Source organism: Pieris brassicae, chromosome Z, assembly GCF_905147105.1.
Source record: "Pieris brassicae chromosome Z, ilPieBrab1.1, whole genome shotgun sequence".
Lineage (NCBI taxonomy): Eukaryota > Metazoa > Arthropoda > Insecta > Lepidoptera > Pieridae > Pieris > Pieris brassicae.
The window spans coordinates 3,295,809-3,323,167 of record NC_059680.1 but is presented as its reverse complement, the minus strand read 5'-3'; the positions used below and the strand labels follow the sequence as shown (position 1 = coordinate 3,323,167).

The 27,359-nt window shown below is 32.9% G+C and overlaps 1 protein-coding gene across 1 annotated transcript; it reads right to left on the bottom strand.

The window, feature by feature from the left end:
- Nucleotides 1-768: 768 nt before the first annotated feature.
- Nucleotides 769-23,538, bottom strand: LOC123718846 (paramyosin-like). Its single transcript, XM_045675764.1, has 22 exons — nt 23,469-23,538; nt 22,239-22,385; nt 20,861-21,034; nt 20,332-20,344; nt 18,587-18,708; nt 18,018-18,189; nt 16,455-16,552; nt 15,836-15,921; nt 15,264-15,408; nt 14,902-14,964; nt 13,646-13,717; nt 12,008-12,127; nt 8,987-9,022; nt 7,428-7,478; nt 6,810-6,890; nt 5,558-5,839; nt 5,286-5,396; nt 4,337-4,489; nt 3,405-3,553; nt 2,926-3,087; nt 2,287-2,374; nt 769-1,568 (listed from the first exon to the last, which is right to left on the bottom strand). Exons 1-22 carry the CDS (start codon nt 23,472-23,474, stop codon nt 1,389-1,391), a joined length of 2,511 nt encoding a protein of 836 aa, XP_045531720.1. The 5' UTR covers nt 23,475-23,538; the 3' UTR covers nt 769-1,388.
- Nucleotides 23,539-27,359: the final 3,821 nt, after the last annotated feature.

Genomic DNA, 27,359 nt, shown 5'->3' with positions numbered 1-27,359 from the left:
TTAACTTATTCTTATATAAGGATCCTTAGTAAAAAGACAAAACGTAGCGTTTGATGTGAATTGCTAAAATTATGGTGTGATTATGTAGGGTCTCGGAACATAGACACATATTGACACAGGAATATTGACCCGAAACGAAAGTTTATGCAGAAGGTTAAAGTACGGATAAGACTTGTTGCAGCATATAAAGAAGGTCAAAATACAAGGTAAGAGACTGGCCGGTAGAAGGAAGAAGTCCTGGTTGCAGAACGTACGAGTGGAGTGGCATCACATCCGCCAAAGAACTTATTATAATTAATTTTATTGCAATTTAAGAAAATCTTAATAATTAATGAAACAATCATCAAACAACCAGAAATTGAAGCTGATGGGGTATGGGATAGATTTATAACGATTTCAAATAGTCGCCAATGTTTGTATATGTGTGTGAGTACACTTACTAACCCCCCCCCCTTAAGCACAGCAAGTAGCCCGTTCCGCGTGTGTTGGATCCTGCAGTCGAAAGAAAAAACTAACCTAATTAAAACAATATTACATATGTACAGTTAAAAGAAAAATTCTGTAACACTTCATTATTCATGTATCATCATCGTCGTCAACATTATTTTTTTTATCCATAAGTTATACAATATCTCATACACTTCTAGCGATAAGGCCGCCCGATGTATTATAAGTGTACGGTTTTATAAGTGCCAAATAACGGTTTAGACTTTCCTACCCTTACTATTTTTTCTTATGTCACAAGATTAAAGCGAATGAAAAGCAATATTTTTTTATTTTATTATTTAATCAACAAATAATATTTTTATGGGCGATGTAACATATATGAACAATACAAACGTAATTGAATACAACTTTAAAAACTATAAAACAATTTTTTTGTATCAAAATTAAGAGACAACTTGAAAATTTTCCACAGTAATGGTTCCTATATATTTCCAAGGTTATTGTCCAAGCCTAGAGCTATCTCTTATTTTAAACGGCCTTTTAAAACTAGAAATATCTTAAGTTTCATACAACCAAAACATTGTATGGAAAAATGATGTTACATCAAACCAATTGAATTGTTAAGTGAAAAAGTTTTCAATTAGGAACAGTTGATAACAAAAAAACATTAAATTAGTCATAAGGCAATGTAAATAGTTATAAACGTTTACCAAATAAATTTCTCGCCAACAGCACTCTTCGTGTGAGGTTAACTTAGAAAATCATATCACAATTAAGAATTAAAATCGTGACCCGTCACGTCCAAGTGTGAACTAAGACTCACATCTATCATCTATGACCATGCACATGCATATAATTGGACTTAGTTCGTACTTGGCACTTCACTGAATTTTAGCAGGTAACTATACTAAGTATATTTGTACACATTAAAGCATTGTGAACTAAGGGTTGTCAAAGAAAGTTTTGCAGGCGCATTCCTGCTGCTCTCCATCTCCTTCGCCAGTGCTGGACGCTGTTCTTCTCAGGGCTTGGACCTGGGACTGCAGTCCAAATATACGTAGTTGTGCCTGCTCGAAGTTCTCATTCAAGCGCTTGATTTGACAGTGCATACGACTTTGTACCTGAAGAAACCAGACTTCGTCAATCATAGAAGACAAACATGTAACAACTACTTGTGTCGTCAATCCCAACGTAGCAGCAAGCCGGTTAAATAATATAAACATAAATATCGCCGAAGATTTATTGTATATAATAAAATTTATCTTCCTATTAAAGGGGAATAAAGTGAGAAAAACAAAAAAAAACGCTTAAAACGTTCAAAATATGATCTATAGTTTTTATACTACAAGTGGTGCTCTGTGCTCTAGTAGGTTAATTATTTGATATACGGTTTGAAGTACAGCCTGTATATTAAATAGTAATTGAAGTAGCGTAAAATATTTTGTGTGCGCGTATTGATTTAATCTGTCCAAATAAAGTCAACTGTAAAGTGAGGAAAGAAAAAATCCTGCGATACGAATATCGATAAAACTAAGACAGTTCCATAAGATGGAACTTAACTGCTTCCCTAAATACACTTATCATACTCATATTATCCAATTGGATCATGTTCATGCAGGTCTAATTTATAATCTGATCTCACAACACAGCCAAATTAGGTACAACATAGTACTTAGTGTAATGAATAATTTTTAATCGTTATCGTTTAACCTTTTTATTTATATATATTATTGTTTTTAAACAAATATAATAGGTTAGCGCTAGGATTACGCCATAAATAAATAACCTGGTGTAAAGTCGGTTAAAAATATATTCATCCATGTCATATGACCAACTTACCTCTTCTCTGTCCTTCTCTGCATTTTTGACTTGAGCGCGAGTCGATGCCAACTGCCTTTCCAATTCAGCCACTGTAGTTTGCATACACCTGTAAACATCCAATATAAAGCTATCGCTCGTACCTTTGGATAAGTGTATCCCTCGTGCGTGCGGTTAGACGGAGAACCACATATATTTATGTACCAGTTGACATTAAAGACATGGGTTGAACCTTTGATTTGAACTATTCCATATTTATTTTCATGCTACAAGGCATTATAAAGAAAACTACTAAACATTATTAAAAATACTTTTAGATTAGCGTGGACGTATTTTTTAATAAATTAAGCCATGTTTATATCATGTTAGCTGGTACAGTCAAAACCGTTTACGACGACGTCGTTTAGAACAACATATCGGTTATATAGACCAGATCATTCTGGTTCCGGATAAAAGTATTAGGTACTTAATAACAACGTCATCGGCTGTTACTACTATCGGTTTTTACGACAAAATATGATTAGTCACTTAGATGTCGTCATATTACATTTTAACTGTATATGACAATTTCAAGAGTTGAGAGGACAAAGTTGTATACATATTCACATATTTTGCGTGATGTATGTATTTCAGCCAACTTGTTTGCCGAGAAATACTTACTTGCGAATAGTGTCAGTACGTTCGTTGGCTCTCTGCAAGGCTCTTGCCGCCTCGTCCCTGGCCCTATCAAGTTCTCCACCCAATTGAGCGCATTCGTGCATCTTCTCTTGCAGACGCTTTTCATTCGCAAGGACAGACTCCTCCATTCGAATTATATTCGCCCTGGAATAATACAAAATGAAATATTTCCAAGTATTAATAAAAATATTTATACTCAGCACTGAATACTTTTACGTGGAAAGTCAAACATATTCGTTACTATAAAATTTCATATGATATAAAAATATTGTAAAAAAATTTCATAAAACTTTTTGAAGACCTTTGTTGTCAATTCATATCACATAATATTTTAGTGTTGCGGTTGGACATTTTTGCACATCTTCCATCATTTTGCAAAATAAAATCAATATTTAGGTTTCAAACTGACTGCTTTGTTTGAAGTATGGAGGAACGAGCTAATGAATGCAAAAGCCACTCACTTGAGTCTTTCAATCTCACTCTTCAACGTCATGTTCGATTCTGTCAATTGCGTAATTCTTTGTTGTAGAAGAGCGATTTGTTTCTCATCACCACCCCTTTCTGCGGCTTTTTCTGGTGGCTTAAGGCTACTATGCAGGAGCATATGGACCTTTAGAACAAATATATTTATTCTTGATATACAGTTTTAATATATAAAATTGTAAAACAAATTAGGAGAAAACACGTCATAATTCTGTAAAACATATTGTTTATATGTTGATTCTATAGATCGTAGATTTTTAAAGTGGAAAGCACAATTGCGCTTCAGCTTGCCTTAATAAAAACCACACAAAAAATATCAAAATACATAAGGAGATTAGGTGATTTGTATGCAATCGTGATTAATAATAATAATCGCATATACCCATTCAAAATTAAGAGCAAGCATTATATTACTTATTCAGACTATTTGAACCATAAAATTCCTAGATGTTAGCAAACTAAAGTTTGTCAAAGGCTAAATACTTTAAATAAACTTGTTCAAAGAACTTTCCTATGATGAAAACGTAATGTCAAAAAAGTTGTAGTGCCATGCGAACAAAGCGTCAACGTCTGATAAATTTTAAAAACGTTTTTCGAATTTTGTCCCAGAGCCAGTGTCACCCAGTTAAACATAAATATCGCTTCCACACATATGAAGTATTTAGTTGATATCCCAAAACCCATTTTTCCTTGTATTACACGAATACAAGCCAAATCTATAAAGTAGTATGACTATATAACTACGAGCCGCGCTTATCCAATCAGGCTTCTCAACTGTTCAATTAGACGTGCGATATATGATGGGTTTATAAAACTGATTCGATAATTTTGATCCATTATAAATAATATACGATAATAAGAATTCTTATTAATACGACAAAATATAAGCTAAAACTTGAAGATATCTTGCCTTTTCCCTAGCAGAATTGAGTTCCCTCGCCAACTGTTCAGCGTTGTGTTCGGCAATCGCCTGCGACTGCTGTGCATCTTTTAGTTTAAGCTGAGCTGCTTTTAGCAGATCTGGAATGGGGGCTAACTCCTGCAGCTTCTCTTGGAATTTTAACTATAGAAGAGACTGGTTCATTAATATATTGACTTACTTAAGTAAAAACAAACGTCTTCTTAGTCATGATTAGTTAATTATTTTGCTAAGAAGTTCTTGACTCGTGTGGCACATGTCTGTATTGTTTGAAACCACCTATCAAAATAATCGCTTTGGAAATCGAACCTAAGACTTTAGTAATACCCTTAAGGCACAGAATATTTTTAATTTCAAACCCGAATTAGGTTAGACGTATATAAAAGTCCAGTAAAAAGTGTCTCTGACACAGAGTTACAATATTATGTATAATATATATTATCAATATTATAATATATTTATAAATATTATTTTCATTAACTAAATCAACTAGGACTTAATGTGTATGTTTTCATAAAATACATAGGCCAGATGCGTCGAGTTATCTCTCTTCCTAAAATATAGCGAGGGGGCCGATAGCTGGCCATGCGTCATGCTCGTGAACGGGTGCTACTTGTGGCGACTGGTCGTATAATTAGTGTATGCGGTGATATTAGTTATTTCGACTACGTATTTGTGTGTTGTTCCTACGAGAGTGTAAGTGCGTGCTCCTATTTCACCATGCCTCCTGCTGATGGAGGAAAAATCTTTGTTTTTAATTTATTTTATTATTATTAAATACTTAAGGTGTCACGTGGAACATGGTGTAATGGTTGCAGCTCCTACGCCCTTGATTTGAGAACTGGCAGTAAATGTAAAATTAGAAGCATTTAATTTAATTGACGTTCATAAGTGTACATTGTGTAACTATGTGAATAAATGATTTTTGACTTTCAAGTACCTTCACTTTCTGAATTTCTAGATTAATCTGTTCGCTGATTCTCGTGTTATCCATGTCCATCATGTCCATTTGGCGACGCTGCTCCTCTACGAGTTGTTGCGTTTGAAGGTACTAAACGAAATTAAAGGTAAAAAATAAAAAGTTAGATTTTCTTTATGAACTGTAATTAGTTCTTACCATATTTACTACGTAAATATATACTAATAAACGACGTATACGAAATGATTTTTTTCCCATTCTTTCCATACCTTTACAGTGTTTATGTAAAATACCTTCACTCTATAGTCCTGCAGCTGATCATTCTGTTCCTTCATGAGCATCCTCAGTTCATCAATTTCCTCTCGCGCCTCTCTGTAACACATCTTCAAACCTCGCACGTTAACTTCCTGCTCAAATGCTTGCTCCTTACTACCAAGGTTCATATTTGTGGTCATCGCCAATCCTTCAAACTTCATTTCTAGCTCACGCAATTTGTTCTGAACTTCACGGTGCTGGCATCTTTCCTTTTCTAGTTCTTCCTTTTTCCTTAGAACCTCAGCACGAAGCATAGCACACTAGAGAATTCATAACAAAATTTGTTTACATGAGGTGGTAATAAGGGTGTAGGTGATTAGTACGTGTCGTAATGAAACAGTGATGTGTCCTGACAAGGACAGTTGTAAACGTTATCGTCATGAAACAATAATTTGTTCTGAAAAGAACAGTTAATTGCGTCATCGTTAGACCACGATATCGAATTGTTCTGAGAAGAACACGTTCGTACCCTTCGACGGTTGCCTTTTTGCCGCGCCTCGATTTTATTGTCTACGCACCCTTCGCATCTTGGTACCACATGTTACCACTAGTGGCCAGGTAGGATAATTTTTGTATATAAATCTACAGTTTTTTTAAAATTAAACACATTCCACATTCCATCTTCACCTCTTCTCAACGAATTATTAGGAAGTTTTATTTTAACCAAATAAGGACCAATCAACCTAAACCAAAACTCCCTAAAAGGGTATACCTTATACATAAAGTCATTTCCCTAAATTTAAATCTGTCATTAAAGTGAATACTACTCATTCCCTAATCTGCTTTTCATTTTATATTGATTATAAAGGTCTAGTGTTCAAGTGAATTACAAGAAATCCTTTTGAATAGGTTTAGATTAAGTTAATAAAATTTAGTCGGTCCATACGAGTAAAACCTAAATAAAGTAACAATAGATTTAGGACCCTTCAATGGTATCAATTATTAAAAAGCCTACAACGCACTTGCGACCCTTCCGGCAGTGTGAGTGTCCATGGGTGGCAGTGTCACTTAGACTTACACACCTTTTATATAAAAAAAGGGTTTTTAAATTACAAAAAGGCGTATTGCTTTATCTAGAAAAGTAGATCCCTAAAGGTGAATGTACAACATAGAACAATTAACAATATATATTAACAATGAAGTATTAAAAACCTAACAACTTTATTTATTCAAAACCCAAACATGGTTAAAAGTGAAAGTTTTAATCCGTTGATAAATTAACATACTCACCTCTGTCACTTTAGTCTTAAAGTTTTCCTCGGTTTGCCGGAGTTGGATCGTCAGTTTCTGAACTTCTTTTTCGGCGGGTGTCTACGAAATCCGATAACATCAATTTTTAATTTTACGTGTCAAACGTAAAAACAAGTTGGTAGTTTCGTCTGGACAAAGGGTATGTATTTTTGGGACCATACTCAGCGCGAACTGTCCACCAATACGTTTTTATATATGATACATACGCAGCAATAACTCTCGACTTTGAAGGCAAGCAAAATCTTGCTTTCAGGCAATAAGTCTAAAAGAAATGCTACCAATTCTAGCCAGTTAACGATTATATCTTATTTACATATTCACGCTGATAAAACAAAAATAATAGTCCAGTGGCGATACATTGCACAAAGCGTATGGGTCCCCGGATTTCTGTTCCTTTGATAATAAAAAAATAGTAGGACTTATCGACGGTTTTTTTTTTATCTCAGGCATGTCGGCTTCCCCGATACATAATCCAATAATGCAAAACTGTGATTCAAGCACGATTGAAAGCTGATAAGCTTTGCAGTGACCACTCATCCATGTCGAAGGTTAAAAAAAACTATAATCAAGACCATAAATTATTTTAACATTACTTACCGGAGGGGCGTTGGGATTGCATGGAGCTGGACAAGGAGGACACACACCGCACTAAAAATATAAAATAATATTAACACTAGCAAAGATATTTCATTGAAATAAAATTGTTGATTTGTGTTAAGGTTGCATTTACATTACAAAAACGTATAGTCTTGCTAACTCACGGATATCATATCGATAACATAAAATATTATATTATGTATGCTTTTATAAAATAATATATTTAAGTTATAGAATGGTACCCTAGACATAAAACGAAAAGTAAAGGTAAACAACATCGTAGATGGGAGGATGATATTAAAACGGTGACATGAGCGACATGGACGAAGAAAGTAAGAGATAGTTCATTGTGCATAATACTTGGGGAGGCCTATGCTGAAAAGCAAGACGGTCAAGAAACCGGTGTCTAATAGGAAATAATAAGATAATATCTACATTTACTTTAACTAAATTTCGTTAATAACTAAGAAGAAATAAGATAAAATGTAACTTACAAGATTGTTGATAGAGGATATTATTTAATTATGGTTTTATAACATATAGATCTTTCAAATACAAAACTATTTGCCCCTGCGTATTGATCAAAGTAGAACCATAACAATAACATATTAAATATAAGTGAACAAGGCGTATAAAAATGGAGTCGGTTTCTGTGGGATTTGACCTACTAATAAAACTAAATGCATTGCATGTATGGAAGCTCCGAGTTCCGTGGATGAATTGCAAGGCTGTCCCAGAGGAAGACTGATAAAAATTTACTTACATCGTACAAACAAAACGTGCGACGTGAAGAAAATTTCATCAATATTAAAACTCCACAAACAAAACGTTGACACCATTTTTACAAGTCCTACCTCCAAATTAGTTTTAAATGGAATACTAATAACCTTTACAAGGATTTTTATAAAATTTATCCAAGCGTATTGAAGCGTACAGTCCTATATTCAAGTTTACTGCATGAAACCACAGCGCTCCAGATTTCAAATTATCGATTCCAGTAATTATGAACTTTCACCATAGCTGTTTTAATATCCGTTGATGTTACTTGTAATAACGTGGTACAAACGCGATCGGAACCGTTATTGAATGGGCATCGTAAAAAAGTCATTATACATCTGAAGGTTTTTATAATAACTATTTATAACATTCACGAGGCATAAACGATTGCCCACATTCACTTGAGGGCCAAGCATGTGACTGACATCTTTGTCTCTTTGTTCCATCAAATCTTCAAATGAAAATTAGACTTCACTTCCATCGGTAGAAATTTTCCTCACAAAAGGCTTAACGTTGATATAAATTGCGTATTTAAATAACGTACGAACCAGCATTATGTATTGTCCAAGTTATTATATCAGAATAAGAGTAGAATTTTCCGTGTATTTTCTAAAGCCTCAATCAGCGTATTGAGTAAACTAATTATATAAAATATTGACTTGTTACTAACAATCCATTTCCTATACATGTGATTGTATATTCTGAGACAAACGCACACGAGGGCCAAGGGTTTTTCTTGACTGATTTTCCTATACAGTCATAATTCATTATTTTATACTCACAGCTTTGGTCATAGGAGGCACCGGAGGACCACCAGCCTGTAATAATATTGAAAGTATATTATTCAATTGAAATATTATTATTTTTAAAATAACAAAATGTTTAGTAACAAAATTTCTAATTTCTTTTAAGTGGTAGGATTAGACGAAACTTAAACGGGGTATGAATGAAGATCATTTTAGGTGCCAAAAATCAATGTTTACGTAATAATCGTAAACCTAACCAGATCGTTCCCGGGACATTTAAGCACAGGCTTGAACATACTCAAAAGAATACAAGTCCAATTAATAACTTTCGGTTATTTTTAAGTCGGTTAAAACTAGTGCTCATTTGTGATAGCCGCAATATTTGTTCATATGAGAGCAGTGCGTTTGTTATAACAACATGCGCCTAATAAATTTCATAAACAAAGTTTAACTCAATTAATAAAATTATGATTTTCATAGTAAGTACATTCAAGTGATATTATAATATCGTAACCTACGTACAATGTTAATAAATAAGGCGTTAAAGTTAATCACAACAAATCAACCGTGTGATGCTCTAAACTTTTCGACAACACAATCAAACTCTTGCTACGGATATTTTCGTTAAAGCTCCATTTATTGAAAGTTTATTTGAGATTTATATTTAAAAATACACATATAGTAAGTAACGCATTATGTGAATGTGAACAAAGAAGCTATTAGTAGAGAAGTTGTCTTTGATTAAATTTAATGAGCAAAATAACAATGTAATGATTACGTTATATTTCTGCATCATTATAGTAGTTACGTAACTAATATAATAATGTACAAACCTTCTAGAAATAAATGAAACATGTATTTTAAGTTTAAGTTAGTTCGGTGATAATTTCTATTTGGTCGTAGTATTCTAAAGTAGTGTTGGCTTTGTATGTGTAATTGTATTGTTTGTATGAAAATGTACGCGGTGATACGAGTGGAATGAAAGCATTCATTCACGCATTCTGCCTCTACAGTCTACATTCGATGATGAAACTCAGCTGTATATATTTATCCAAGCAACTCCTCAAAATATTCTCCATGGAAAATGGGGTAGAATATATAGAGACCCCATATCCTTACACAACGCCAAGGGATAGGGCCGCTTGCAATGTGACCGGTCGTTGACTAAAGGAATCGCTTTTTGCTAATAACGGTTATGCGGAAGGAGCCGGTACTATGGAGCTTCCACACTGAGATGAGAACAGTACTCCATGTGGGGCCGAACTTTTATACAGTTGTAGCCATGACCACACCTCCAAGCTTCTTGGAAGCTAATTTAGACTTTCCTTCCAATTGACCGACAAACGGAACGTCGTTCGACATGTCAACGCTCTGCACTCCGATGCTGTGATGCTGTGTCTGTAAGGGAAGTGTCTTCGAACAGAAGAGTAGAGAGTGAGAGAGAAGAGCGGCAAAGGGTATCTTAGCTGAAAACGTGCAAACTTGTGCACGGCCTGAATAAAGTGCATAGCAATCAATATAGCTGAAATGCATGTCATTCACGGGGTTCACGAATTTAAAGTCGAAACATGCTCCGTCAATGACGACCTTGATACTCTGATCGGCTATAAAACGGGAGATCTAGTTGCATAATTTTTCGGAGAGGTAATATACTGAAAATATCGAGAGACGCGCTTTCGCTACATTCAAATCGCTAGCGCCTCCCCCTTGGACTCAATTGTCTCTGCCCGTCTATGTTACAAGAAGGTCACCCGCTGAGTGACCACGCCATCAAATTTTCAACAAAGCAAACGTCTCACGTCAGCTTCACACAACAGGGCATTAAAATATCACATTACCCTGTTATTTCAATAAGCTTTACATTATTATATGACTACTAAAGTAAGGCATATCGAATAACTAAAAACACTATGAGGCTATAGCTTGTAATTACTAGTCATAGGTTATAGGATTGTGTTTCAAATACCTTTTACTGCATGATAAAATATATTAAGAAAGATTTTACACTGCCGCTACAAGCTAAATGTTATTTTTGCAACCTTCATCAAATCCTTAATATTCCAGGTATTTCATACCTTGTAGCGGGAAATGTTAAATAAAGTTATTTATTAAGATATTACGAATACAATTATTTTGCTTTTTTTTCTATACTATATTTTTAACATATACATACATCCACATTATTGGACAGTTTCACAAATACGTCATGTCTTCTTATTTATTTTTGTTTAAGGTTACACCTATTTCGGTAAACAACGGTTCAACTTCAAGTTCATTTAATTTGTGATTTTCAATACAACTATAGTCTAAATCTAAAGCAAAACCATGATCAGGATAACTTCGAATCACAAAGTTAATGTCTAAGCGTCTAATGCTAAACTCGCGCAAATATTATTTATTGTTTCTTGATATCCGTGTTGAAACGTTTTAGACGGCTGGGCTGAACTATTAAAAATATGATCAATGTGCACGTGAATCATAGAATTGTATTTATAGTTCACATTTAATCCCGAATACTATCATATCGCTGAAATCTGTCTGCCATTTCGCCTAACGCTAGAGTGAACCTTGCTACAAAACAATTTTCTTAACATAGCACCAGGATGTAACAAGTGTGACAGGTTTAACGCTAGTGGAAGTATATAAGCAGATGTTGCTAGTTTAAGTAGAAAACTGTACTTGAGTGAAATTGAATATGAGTTATATAATCTTCTTTTGGTATATGCTGTAATAATAAATAGCTGTGACTGTATGGAGCAGTGTTGACGTAGTAGCTTCAGCGTGCGAGTCTCATCCCTAAGGTCGTAATTTCGATCTCCAGCTGTGCCAATGCACTGTCATTTCTATGTACGTATTTAACATTCGCACGGCGGGGAAGGAAAACATCGCGAGGAAACCGCACTGCCTTAGACCCAAAGAGTTGACGGCGTGCGTCAGACGCAGGAGGCTGATCACCTCTTGCCTATTCGATTTAAAAATGATGATCAGACCTAAAAAGGTTGTAGCAACTGATTTTTTTTAATAACTTATAGGAATATATATAATTAAGTAACTCACAGGTTGTTCAAAACACGTATTAACGCCGCCTCCGCCTTTACAAGCGCTACCTGCCTTAGCACTATCCATGTCGAACCGAAAACAATCTAGCTCGTTCTTCAATTGTACAATTTCCTTTTCCTGAAATAAAATAATTTGTTGTTAACCCGTCCACGCCCTTAATAAATAAGTATTCGAGTTTAAATCTTATCTAAGACCTAAAAGTACTATAATGAAGAACACTGGTTTTTAAACAAAAATAAAAAGCCAAAACTATATAAATTCTAAGACTGATTTTCGGCATAAAATACCAGAATCACTTTGAAGCAAATTGTTATAAAAATATGATTTGGGAAAAAAACGGAAACTAAACAGATATAACATTATTTTAATAGAATATAAAAAATAGTGTTTTTAAACAATCGTAAACTTGTTTATTAAAGAAAATAGCTTTCTCTTCTATTTCGAGATACAGATTAGCGTCGGTTGTAAACAAATACAAAACACCATCTTTTATAAACAAATTTTGTCAATACCAACTCCGCTCCCGTAGATGGCGTTAACGTTTGTCCAGTTGAACATGCAGGGGCACTGTTTAATCTGACAAACTAGTAAAGAGATGTAAATGCAAACATATTCAGCCTCCGTAAACACAAATTTGTCAATGGACACCCTAGTCTATACCGAGATTAACCCGTTCCACTATGAAGACCTCTTAGGCATCCTCCTAAATCAGATATCACAAAACCGTTCCGCTCAAAGGTACGTAATTAATCAAAACACTTGATTGATTTGGTACTGAGCTTTACGCTTGTTAGACTTGAGTAAGTTACAATAATACACATTGTACAGTCACTGTTTGTGGTTGTCTAAGAAAAAGAATTAACTGTTTCAATTTACGTACTAAACTTCTATTTGGTTTTTATAACTGTTATATGATCGGTATGTGTCGTTTGATTATCAGTCACGACGCAGCACGTTTTACTGAACAAGTTGTTATATTTTTTGTTTATCTTGTCCACTAAATGTTTAAATGTCCAGTAAAATATGAGAACAAAGTTACCTATGTTCATAAAAAATAGATGAATTTTGTACTCATTTAACTGATGACCTTAACCATTTCTCTGTGAAATTGTTTCTACAATTAAATTATAAGAGAAATCAATAAATATTAAAGAAGATTTCTTAATTGCAAATGACGAGTCCTCTTAGAAGCCCAAGTGTCCACCGGGTTAGTTACGAATTTTTCTAAACAAAAAATTGTGTTCAAATGCTCTTTAGAATAAATTAAAACCGTGAGGGTCAAAAATCACTCTCCGTTATGGTTTGAAAATTACATATAAACTTATTACCGTGAATAAATAAAAGCAGTAGAAATGAAATGTGTAATACAAACAGGACGAGAATGTTATCAGATATCAAAGAACGGTTTTCCTAGTTTAGCAAAATGCAATGTAAGGCTTTTAAGTTAAACATGCAATAATATTTATATTGGGGATAAAAATATGTAATTTATTTCCTATGTAATTTCACGTCTACGTATTAGTAAAGAAAATTGAGATAATACCAAACTCAACCCGACTAAAACGTATTTTAGTGTTTGTGTTTAAACTATTAAAAAAAACAAATATAGTTCCATCACATATAAAACATACTTACAATATCTTCAAGTTCTTGTTGCTTATCTTGGACCGCAAACTTTGGATTTTTCACACATACGGTTTCTTTGTTCTGTAAAATAAACAAATCATACTCAGCCTTTGCCATATTTCTGAAGAATAAGTTTTTACGTTTTTCCCTATTAATTAGATGCGCAAATTTCCCCTAGATCCATTTGAGATGCTGATGAGTTTTGGCTCCTAAATTGAATACGCAATTTTTCGTACCATGGCCTCCTACAAACTGAAATGCATAGGAATTGCAAGACTGAACGAAAAACTATAATTTTGTTTGAGTTCAGAAATTTAACTGTTAAACTTGCCTTGATAGACAATTCTATGATAACAAATTTAATATTATGACTTTAAATAATTCGTCATTTACAATGCGCGATTATGTTTTTAATTAAAATTAAAATAAATTTCCGTAAGTTTTGACAAAAGACTTTTTTTTTCTTGATCGTTTAACATGATGGGAAAATACTGATCTTTTTTTTTAATCGAATTGAATTCTTGATGTAAAAACTACTTAACACTCTGTAATAATACGAGTAAGTAACTTCAGTAAAAGATACATTTTAATTGTATAAATTTAGATTATACAATAACTCGTTAATGTAACAAACAACAATAACTCACTAATTAGTTTGCGAATTAAATAATAAGAATATTTGTTTATGCCTAATTGCACATTGCCTGATGACATCTTCATCTATACATCTTATATATAGACGTCTTCAGGTAATGCTATATAATATACATGGATTATCGTTGAAAAGTTCGCATTTGATTTTGGTAAATTACATGAAATCACTGTGGTTACGCGCCGCCATTTTAAAATAAAATATGTTAAGAAATTGTCTATTGCATCTTATTATTACCCAAAAGAACGGAAAAGTAACATTTTAGTTATACTATTGTATTAAATATTATTGTATTCAAAATTATACCGTTTGAATTAAAATATTGAGTTTTAAATGTTTTATACTAATATTTTCATACAAATTGAATGCAAGAATCGATATTTGACGTGCTGGTATAAAGAAGTGGTATAGATTGTCAATAGGCTCGCAATCGGAGTTTAAAGTAGGGCCTCAAATGTTAAACCCATAGGCATTCCACACCACAATGCCAGAAGGCTCCGGATTGCGTTGCCGGTCTTTAAAAAATTGGCACCCCCCCCCCCTCTTCATGAAGGATCCTCAGTCAAATCTGTTCGTAAATACCTCAGGGGCAACTGAGTTCAAAAGCCTTTACCTGTGAGCAATTATCTATATCCTGTTGAAAAGTGTTGTCTTGATTGTTTGGAGTCGCATCGCCCTATAAAAAGGATTAATATCAGAATGCGGTGTAACGTAGTGGGGAAAATCATTTTCACCAACTCCTGTACAATAACTACACCGTGCTATATGCGGTACAGATTCAATTCCACAAAGTATCCCAATTTTTGAATTATAATAAAATTTGGTGAAAAGCATGATAAGTTCTAAAACATGCCTCTAGAAATATTCTTTTTCAATATTTCAAATCAGCTTCTTTTAAGCAATTACTATTTCACTCGCAGCTTACTAGATTTGTATTGAATGTACAAAATACATTATAAATACAACTAAAGATACCTGAGGGTTATTTTTACTAAGCTTTTCGTGCAGCGTCGTGTTTTCTTTGTGCAATAATTTTAACTCCCCTTGTAGTCTTTTTATTTGACCGCGACAAATTTCCAAGTTTTGGTCCTTCGTCATAAGTTCCTTGTACAAAATATGCCTAAGGAAAAACTTACCGAATTTTATCCATTTTCATTGTTTTTCATAAATATTTACAAATAAAACCACATTGTTCAATTTTAAGCTGCCCGTGAAGTTTGCGTCATAGGTGACATCTCTGTCAGTGGAACGTTCCAATTTCAAATAATATTCTTTTTCACGAAACAGTTATGTATCACACAAAAGCTTTATATAATTCGCATTGAAAGATGCAACGTAATTCTACTACGATACTATAATATAAAAAATGTTAGAATACAGGCATTGAAATCTACTCGGCGGAGGTAGGCTCAGAAGGCACTTCTCTAAGAACAATAAATGAAATAGATGCTGCAATATGTCACCCACACGCGTGAATTGGGAGGTAGACCTCAAACAACAAATATATAATAACTACAATAACTACGGAATAATATATAAAATATAACCTCTTGACTTCGAGGTTGGCATTGTCCGCTACGAGTTTCTCTTGCATATCGTAACTTTCATATAATTTTCGGCCGAGATCAATTTCCTACAAAAACAAAATATATTTTATATGTACATTTATTCGAAGAATTTTGAATGTTTAATATTTTATATATTAGGTAGGTAACTTCAAAGTATAAATAATACAAAGTTCGTGTTAACTTTATTAATACATTCTTAGAGATTATTTCTTTGGTTAAAAGAAGAAACAAAAATAAATCTTTAGTATTTATCATGTTTGTAACAACTAAAAAATAAAAACAACCCACAAGGGGAAATGTCTAGACTTGCCTACGACGCCAACAGTTATTTATATAGTTCCTCGGTTTCAATACCAGAAGTGATAAGTCTTTTAAGAGGCTTATTGTGGCGACACAGGTCCAAGACGTGTGGCTCGAATCAAACTTCTAGTTAAAACAGTTATTGTGTTTATTCTTCCATTATAGAATGAAAATATCGCGGAATTAGCCGCGACTGTACCGATGTTGTAAATTCAAAATTAAATATTATATTAAAAGATGACACAGAATTATAAAGACATATTATATTTTATTTATTCATAAAAAATGAACGACATACAGATTTACTTCTAGTAGGTGGCTCGTGTGGTGGCGGGATTTCGGTGCCTGAATGTACAGTTTGCTGATTCATTTTCTTCTCGTGGCTGATAGGTGGTTCTACAATATTAAATATTCGATAACCTTAAAGCTGGTATATATATTTATAATTGTATGGTCAAACCTAGATAAGGGAGAACTAATTCGTCGTAATTAGAAGCAAAATACGTGTATGTATGGGTATTACATATTAATTGAAATAGTAGCTGAACATAAAAGTTTTTTTTTTAAATTAATTTATAACACTCTACTCCCCTGCCATATTGTCCAGGGACTTTTTATAAACATAAATGTATAATCTAATTGATATTACATTTATCTACTTGAAAAAAATCTGTTAATTCCTTTGGTGATTCTGTTTTTAACTTTTGTGTATGTCTTTCAAGTTCATAAATACAATCTCATATGGTTTGATCAATCGCCGCATATTCATAAAATTTGTGAAGCTTCTTCAATGCATTCAAGCAAGTTGCTTAAGCTTGACAAACAAGTCGGTACCCACATTTGGCTTTGTGAAAAGAATAGTTCCTCGAAATATAGGTAATAACAAAACAATAACAGATGCCCATTTGGTTTGAATTAAATAAGGGTCCCTCAAAATTTAAGAATATGTCAAAAGTTAGACGCGTTCAACTGTCGTTTATATAATTAGTATATCAATCTCTGCCATAGAGGTTTACGCATGACAAATGACTGTCACTTATACAGGTTTCATATTTCTCGCGTACCCAGTTCTCACTTATCCAGGTTTGACTGTACTTCAAATCTTTGTGTTAAATAAAATAAAATTAACGCAGCGTGACCAAAGCTACTTTTAAAATTTTAACTATGAATATGTATAGTATTCATTTCCCGTGACACTTTTGAACAATATAAATTTCTGTACTGGCTTAATGTTAAAATGCCAAGTGATCTTTTAACTCCAACACATTGCACAAAGCAGCCAGAATTGCCGAGTGCAGTATTATCGAGTCGGTACAAACGACGAGTTAAGCCTCGCTTACAAAAATATTGGATTTTATTTTGACATACGAACATAGGGCAGCGGAGCAAGATTAAAAATGTAGCCGGCTGAACATGAATTGCCGCTTCAGTTAATATAAATGTATGCAAATTTTGACTCACATTTTAAACATACAAAACTCATTACGTGCTAATATTATAATATATATTAATAATATTAAATGAACAGTATGGTTTCTTGTATAGATTTTCTAACTCTACTTGCCTCAGGTGGTGTTGAAATATTTATTGTATAAAATGAGTTTGTAATCGTTAATATATACGGTCTTTGGTTTACGCAGTATTTAAACAAAACTTCTTTATATATAAACCCAAATTTATTTTACTACACGACGTTTGGAGTGCTTGTCATCAATCGTAGCCAGCGAGAACGACTAATAAATCACGTTTATATAAATAAAAGTTTTATTTAAATAAATAATTCAGCGTTTTAGAACGGTTTGGGTACATTTTTCTACAATCCGTATTAATAATATAATTTATTAAAATGCAAAACCCTTACTACTTAGAGGCGTTTCGTGAATTGAATTATTATTCTTGGTTGCTTTAGGATGCCTATTTCGAAAAAGTTTCCACATATTTTTCGTTATGGCATCCATGTGATCCAACTCCTGTAGCAGAATGTCTTTACGCTCAAATAACTCTTCGAGGTCTACTGGTTTAGCTTCCTTTTTCTAAATTCAGGATGGGTAACTATTAAACCTCTTTGCTATTAAAATACTTTTTCTACATCATTTCTACCATGTAATAATCGCGTATGAAAACGCCAACATATTTTACAAGCTTCAATTTAAATTTGACTCGGAAACGATTTACAAAATCTTATAACAGTTTTAAAGTACTCATTAGTTTCTCTGATGAAAAGCAACAGATCAAAATTGGTATGAATTGAACCAATTAACTTTCCACCGAAACGGTAGTCTCTGACAAAATATTGAATTATTTCAACATCTGTAGCACTAAAGCTACAAAACACTACTTAGCATAAAATGCCTGCTTAATTTGAGTTTACATGACTAATTATATTTGGAACGATTAATGTACTTTATAATTTATGAATTTAATTCTCACCTGTACCATATTAAGGAGCTTCTGGCGTGAGTCGTGTATGACTCTTGCGCTTCGACGCGTGTCATCATTTATAGCACTTAGCTCTCTTCTTAAAGAATCGTCGGAATCCGATGATGAAAAGGCTTCATTAACAAAGAACAGAATACCATAATTATCTAAACGACCTTACCGACTTTTATTATATCTATTACAACACAAACATTAATATATTAGATAGGGAGCTGGCTGGTATACAATGTTCTCGTATTTCGTATCGATAGGAATCAAAGTCCGAAAAAATGCGACAAAATTTTCTTAATGTATTAAGGGCCTTCGTTGCTGCGGTTTTAAGCTACAGATTTTTAAAAAATCTATACTAAATCATTTGATCGTTGCTGTAATATTCATTCTAATTATTTGTTGTTTCTGCAAAAAAAATGCAGTTATTTGACTTAAAATCAATGGCGCTACAACCTTTTTAGGTCTGCCTTTTTAATCGAATAGGTAGAAATAGGCAAGTAGGTGATCTGCCTTCTGTGCCTGTCGCACGCCATCGACTTTTTGGGTCTAAGGCAAGCCGGTTTCAACACGATATTTTTCTTCACCTTTCGAGCTAATGTTGTGCACATAGAAAGAAAATCCATTGGTACACAGCCGGGGATCGAACCTACGACCTCAGGTATGAGAGTCTCACGCTCAAGCCACTAGGCCAACACTGCTCATTAAGACATTTGACTTAGTGACATTAATAACTATTACAGTTCGTTGAAATCCGCTAATCTGAGGAACAATATTACGGCTAATTATTGCGATTATTCGTTGTACGACTTTATTTTTTATTTACCTACGAACATAATATGAATTCCAATCCGAAAATAACTTTAAAAAGTATATAATTGAAATAAATACCATTAAAAAAAGATACTTCGGATATAAGCAATATAAACAACCGTCAAAGAGGCAGACACGAACAAAGGACACATTTTTTAACGACTCTTTCGAAGCGCTAATAAGCGCAAAGCAAGCGTAAAAGCAGTGATACTATGATAGCAGACTATTTATCTGCGATCGTTTGTAGTGTTTTTAAACGAACACTGCAGATCTTCCAAGCGTGCATTACTTATATATTTTTTTTTAAATTATAAAAATACTTCAAAAATTCATATCTTAAAAATTCTGAGACCTAGATTTAATCCTTTTGATTTACTTCAGGTAATGATATAGTACATATACCTGTTTTTAACATGTTTAAGGGGGTGCCAATTAACAACGCAGCGTTAGATGACAGACATTAATATTGCTTATCGTATAATCATCTCTATTATAAAAGTCTGCCACATTAACAAATCATATAGACATTTACCCGCCAGCTCCTTAGCTAAATGTATAATTAAGCAATCAGGTTTAATTAATAAAGTTTAGTTTGTATTATTATTGATTTATTAACTGAGATGGAATCAAGTCTGGTAATTATTTATCTTAAATAAATTGACCTGAGAGAATTATGATAAATAGTTCAGTGTCAATATCAACATTTGAATTTGTTTAAGTTATCGGAATTGTTTTTTGTATACACTTTAATAATCATATTTCTTATGTTCATTGCTAAGAAAATTACTTAAACAAACCTTCTAAAACATTTTTTTCTGATGTTAGTAAAAATGATGGAGGCTTAGACCTACGTTTAAGGGGCTATGCATTTAATAAAAATTGTCTTAAAAAGTCGTTAGTATTTGACGTTAACTCAACTTTTCTAACATACTTACATGACCGTAACCTCTGCAAAGAAAAAAAATCATAAATTAATTACAATATTTTTGTACTTTAAAAAAAGCTTACATTTGTTCTATTGATTTTTAAAAGAAAAAAAGCATTATAAATTCCTTCTGGTTTGGTAAAAATATTAAATTTGGTTTTAATATATACAGTTAAAGTCTGTTATAACGGCATGGACGAGACTACTCATATTTGGTCTTAAAAATCGATAACAGCCGATGTCGTTGTTATTATATAATACAATACAATTCAGCGGAGATCTGATTTTGGTTAATACCAGTACGTTGTTCTAAACGATGTTGTAATAAACTTGTATGACTGTAGATGCATTACTGTTATAGAGACATCGAAGAGACCGACTTGATAATGCAAAATTGACGAAGGACCTTACGCAGAGTCTTTCGCTTATAGTTAATCTAGTTAAAGGGAATTAATAATAAATCGGGAAGAAAGTAACGTTACTTTCTACCGGCGCCTACTTATATATAAGCAATTAGGAACATTTTGGATTATACATACAGCCATGTCACTTCCAGAACATGCTTGTCCCGATTTCTTAGTGCGTTGTATTTGCGGCTTCATACTCGCTATTTTTGTAAACTTGGTCGTCCTTTTGCTATCAGTATTGCCAGTAGTCCGATCGTCACCACGACCAACTATTTCTTGATGAACTAGTTTACTCTCACAGTTCGTCTGGAAGTCATAACAATATAAACGAATAGTGCTGAATAATAATACATCAAACAAGTCAGATATCCTTGTTTTTTCTAATAGCGCAAAAATACCATAAACAATACAAACATGTCATGTCCGGAAACCATAGCGAACATTAATAACGAAATGAAATGTCAGTGTTTTGTAAAAATAATATTTTTTGTGGCTTAAAAACATCAACATCTCGAATGCCAATGTTGATTAAGTAGATAAAGTAATGTATTGTAATCTTCGTATTGTAATACGAAAGCCTAGATTCCCAAAACGACAAAGGAATTTGCGCAACGAGAAATTTCACTTAGAAGATATATATATATATTCATCATAGTGCCAAATTTTCCAATCCCTTGTTAACAAGTTTCAACAAAATAACCACTGAAAGAAAACACTTTTTTACCGTTTATAGTTTATACATAGCTTCAATCGGGTGAAAAAGTGTTTTCTTTCAATGTGTAAAAGCTATGTTAACAAAAGACAATACTAAAATAACCACTATTTATAAAGTAAGCGAGGCTGTCAACGTATTAGCTTAAACATTATTTTTAACTGCCTAAATGGAATCGTTATCATTTTGGTTTGTCATTTTTATGTGTATGTCCGTGGAGTGATCATATTTCCTATTGAGCCAGGACACCTATCCTGTTTTATTGAAACAATATAACAACAAACACTTCACCCTCCTTCGTATTTCTTCTTCCTAAACTATAAAAGGGATTTCTATTTTTAGCCTGAAAATTCTCAAGATACAACTATTCAATGTCTCAAAGTCAAGCCAGTGGAGTTTGTTCAAGGAAGACCTTTTCACCGCTGCTGCAACTTGTTGATTCTGGAGGACACCAATTCTTCCCTATATCTTCCATACTATCAAAGTTTGGTGTATGTGAAATGAAAAGGGAACAAGAACAAATTTAACCTTTGGTGATAAATAAGCAACGGAAAAAATTGCTAATTTCATGCAATAGAACACTACTACGTCTTTGAGAGTGTCATATTATTTAAACTAAAAACGATTTGATTTTAAACACAATTACATTTAAAATGTTAAAGGTTTTTATCAAACTTAAGAGTCAGCGTGCTTTTTACATCATCATCATTGTCATTTTCATAGGGTTCATGATTTATGGTTAAATAATATTTTCTGTTCATATACCCGAAACATTGATTACAGACAACTAGTATTTACCAAGTTAGACTCTGAAGCCGAAACACCGTCCTTGGGTGTTTTTTTGATGACAGGCACTTTTTTCTTAAAATTTCTTATTGGCAATTTAAACTCTGGATCACTGGTAGACGATTCTACACGATCTTTTCGTGCTTTCTCCTTTGAACTCTGCAACAATTTGACGTACAAATTGAAAATAATATATTATTCAAAGATAATTTGCGTGTAAATAATTTGCACTGGTAATTTAGATTGAGCCAACCAGATTTTGGTTTGGAATCACATTTCGAATCATTGAATTTATTATTAGACACAACACAAATTGTATGTTCTTTTACGGAAGGATGAAGTGCCGACTACCAGAGCATAAAGTTGACTTACTAGACTAGTAAAGACTTGATGATTATCTACCAGCCATTATCGGTTGATAATGGGTCGTGTAAATAAACCAGGCTGATGCTAACTGATGGTTATAATTCCCTAATAAGGGAGAGCCCGCAAAAGTGTATTAATTAGTAGTTAGTATAATACATCCTGGCGTCGAATTTTGTTCTATCTTTTAATTACATTTCTACTACAAGCCTAGATCTATATAATAAGTAAACAGTCACACAATTCTCTCAAAAATACGCACACACATAAACACATACGTACACACAGACACATCAATATTTAAAAGTATTATATGTCGTAAATAAATTAGGGTGGAAAAGTTGGAGGAGGCCTTCTCCCGGACAGGGGCCGCATCTTAATAAAACTATAAATTTATCTTTTTTTTATTTTAATTAAATGTATGTCAGAGATGTGGAATAAAGGCTTATTATTATATTATTATTATTAAATATTTGGTTTTGTAATTTTTATAAAATCTGTTATGACATTTAATTAATAAATATTGAATTATGCCTGTTTTGCATTAATTTTGTTAGCAATTTCTTGTAGGCTTCCTGACTTTATGACAATCTTACTAGTCTCATGGACCAATCACACTAACAAATCACATAGTTAGTAAATAACAGCGCTAAAACAGTTAATTAATCATGGTATGATTGGCACAGTATAATACTATTGTAGAGGATCCAGTCCATCGTTTTTAATTTGAAGATCCTTATACAAACGAGATTGCTAAGGAATGAGCCTGGTTGTTACGCGCAAGTTGGTAGGTATCTTTTTTAATGAATAATAAATACCGTTGAACTTTGGAAATAGCATAAATGTCTAATAAAATAATATTAAATGGAATTAGATTACCTTCATTTTTTAATCAGCAATGAGAGATAGACAAAATCTAATAAAAATAATTTGTAAAAAAAATCAACTTCAACATGACTTTGACACTTTACTTTATACTACATATATCTATAGAGAAAGGAAATCATGATTTTTGGAGGATTTGTGTCAATATTTGTCCCTTTCTTTCTACAATACAATTGCATTTGTCGATAGAGACAAATATATCTCACAAATTTTTTATAACGATTTTTATGTAATAGTGTTGCCTTTTTATAAATAATTTTAATTGATTTCTATATTTGAGAAAATTTATAGCCTGTATCAGCGACAATACTTAATTTTATATTTAATGTATTTCTTAAATCATAATAATATCTTCACAATACATAAAAACCACAAACGGAATACAAGAAAATAAAATATACTCAGAAAACTGTTCTTTCAAATAACAAGATACATTCCTCATTACCAAAAGGTAGCAAAAGATACCAGATATATTAATGTAATTTGTTTATATTAAATAAATCTATGTATTTTAATGAGGGTATACGATAACAAGTTAGTGTGAATTGTAAAAGCGACAATTAGTCATGGCAATCATATATTTCATAGTATATTAATAAGCCAACATCACTTGATAGACTAATGGATGCCCAAGAGACAATGCAAACGTATCTAACGTCTAAAATGTACTATCAACAGAATTTAATATTATAATATTCGATACATCTAAATACCAATATGATACGGTAGGGACAAAACAATACTTATAACGGATTAGATTAATGTTTTTTTACACCTATTTTGCTTCGGACGTACCCACAGTTAAAGTGCGTAGAACATAGATGTATATACATATATAAAAAGAAAAAATATATGGTGCAACAACCTTTTTAGGTCTGGGCCTCAGATTTATGTATCTGTTTCGTGATCATTTTTTAATCTAATAGGTAAGTAGGTGATCAGCCTTCTGTGCTTGACGCACGCCATCGACCTTTTAGGTCTAAGGCAAGCCGGTTTCCTCACGATGTTTTCCTTCACCACTCGAGCAAATGTTAAATGCGTATAATGAAAGAAAGTCCTTTGGTGTACAGCCGAGAATCGACCCTACGACTGCTCACAGCTGGCAGTATAATATAAAACTCTTGTAAGTATTATTATTTCTTCCACTGTGGATCAACTGTAGGGAAATGTATACACCTGTGCTACGTGAAGGCGGTCTGTGACTGTTCACAAAATGCATAATCCTAAGGACAAAGATTAGCAAATTTTTCTAAAATAAAAAACCTGTTTTTTTATGTAATAGGAGGCAAACGGGTAGGAGGCTCACCTGATGTTAAGTGATACCGCCGCCCATGGACACTCACATTGCCAGAAGGCTCGCAAGTGCGTTACCGACCTTTCAAGAATTGGTACGCTCTTTTCTTGAAGGACCCTAAATCGAATTGGTTCGGAAATACTTCAGTGGGCAGCTGTCCTTTATTTTCTTATGACATCCTAATTCGTAGAAATATGATTTATTTTTGTACGTTCAAGATCCTCCGCCGCTCGAGCTGTAAAATAATTAGGATTTGCAGATTTATCAGAGTCTCAATGATATAATTTTTACTAATTTACTTTTGACACATACATTAAATAAAGCTCAGTATGATCTTCATATATAAATAATTAATTATTGTTTAATACATACATTAATTAAAGTACATAAAAAATGAAAGAAAAAAGTTTGAAGATTATACTTTGGTGCTTATTAATAGATTTAGGCTGGGTGTGATTACGGATAAAGTTGTTAATTATTAAACATAAATAAAGCTTAATTATGTTAATGTTGCTTTAGTTGAGACTATTTGACTGCAATAGTGTAGCGACACTAAAGGCCCATTTAGATGGAGAGAGTATCTCGCACGTTTGAGAAATCGTACATGACTATCACCAGCAATAATCGCCATAGCATTATCGTATCAAAATGTTTACATACAGGCAACAACTAAATTCTCACCTATGATTATGTCATACGAGAATTGCCAGTGATTTATCGCTAGGCGTTACATTTTAGTAAGAAGATTGTTACTTACGAGAATCTCGACTAGTATAAACACAATCTCGTATGACATTTTTTTATGTTCATACGAGTATCGTACAAATCGGTTTGAACCGGGAGGTGTTTCATTCCAGTTAAGTGATTGATCTCAAAAGTGACACAAAAATACTTTAAATTTGTCGCTGCCGATAATATAAAGCTCATTGAACTTTATAGAAGAGTGTTTGTGGAGCACGGAATATGAACATTAACCCAACATCTTTTTTCCAGTTTCCGTTTAATTAAATCTTGTCTTAAAACATGACGAACTGCACTCATGGTTGCAACTGGCCCAAAACCTCGAAATACGATTAATGCTTTTGTTTACACGGACACAATAAATTTTCCATTGCGAGGCAATTGTCACCCAAGTGGACGACCGAGAGGTGTGAATGTTTAGACGAAGAAACTTTTTTATTTTCTTTCTATAAGTCGTACCTTTGAGACGAGAAACTCTCTCCATCTAAATGGGTCTTAACAAAGTTATTCCAACCGCTGAGGATTTAAACTATTTCTGGACTAGCGGTTAGACTGTTCGACAATCCTCCAACCTCTATTTAGATGGGAGGAAGAGCAGTACTTTCCTTTACAATAGTTCCAATTCTATTTGTCTATAATTATTTTTACTTAGAAAAATATTTGGCTCTCTAGGTTTCCTCCTATAGTCGTTTTAATTAGTTTTTTTCTTGCGTAGCTGATATTTTAACAGTTGATTTTTCTACAGCAATCCTTCAGTTTAATATCATGGTATTGTTCCGTGTAAAAAGTATAGTTTATGTATTTTATTATTGTATTAGTACGATATAAAACGGACTTCATTTGACTTCGAATTTTAATGTAATTTTTATTTGAACTGAAGTTTCATTAAAGAAATATTATGAATAAACTTAGACTTGACGAAGTTAGGAATAATATTATTTCTTGAATTAAGGTGTATCATAATTTCTAGTTCAACTCAATTATTACTATCTCAAGCTTATCAAATTCAAAGTAAATATTAGATGAAATATATAGTAATTAAAATGTAGTCTTGTTTCAATAGATTACAGATTAGAGAACAATAACAAGGTTAATCTGGAAAAAAACATTTGTAAATTAATTACTATTACTCAAACAAATTTGACTGAGTATCTTTTGATGAAAGGTATTTAAAAAACATCCTTTTTATTATAGTATATCACTAGCTTATACAATATGCAATATCATGCAACCCTGAAATGAAGCCTCTTGTTCACTATTATTGAAATAGCTTGAAATAGTTATCTAATGGATTAAACCGTTAATTGAATCATATTGAGCACAACTCGTTGATTTTATTAAGAAATATAAACTATACAAATCATTAAAATTTTTGGCTTGTCAGCGAATATTGCTATGCACGCCGCTGAAGGCGTTACTGACTTGTTCATAGTATTTATATTACTTTTAACATACATTTTACGATTCTAGAACGAGATGGAAAAATGTCGAGATCATGTATTGATATATTTACATTTTAATGATTTATGTCATGAAGGAATAACTTGTAAAAATGTTTTTTGTAAAATAAAATAAAAAATCACTAGCGCTACAACCTTTTTAGGTCTGGGCCTGAGTTTCATGATCATTTGCCAATCTATAAACGAGCCTAACCCACGCCGTGATTTCCTCAAGATGTTTTCCTTAACCGTTTGAGCTAATTTTAAATGTTGGGAAACGAACCTACGATGATAAGACTTGCACGCTGAAGCCACTAGGCTAACACTGCGCAATAATTTATTTATAGCACTTTATAATATATAATACTTCTTTTGTCACATTGTAGTTAATATTTCTCTACAATTCTAGTT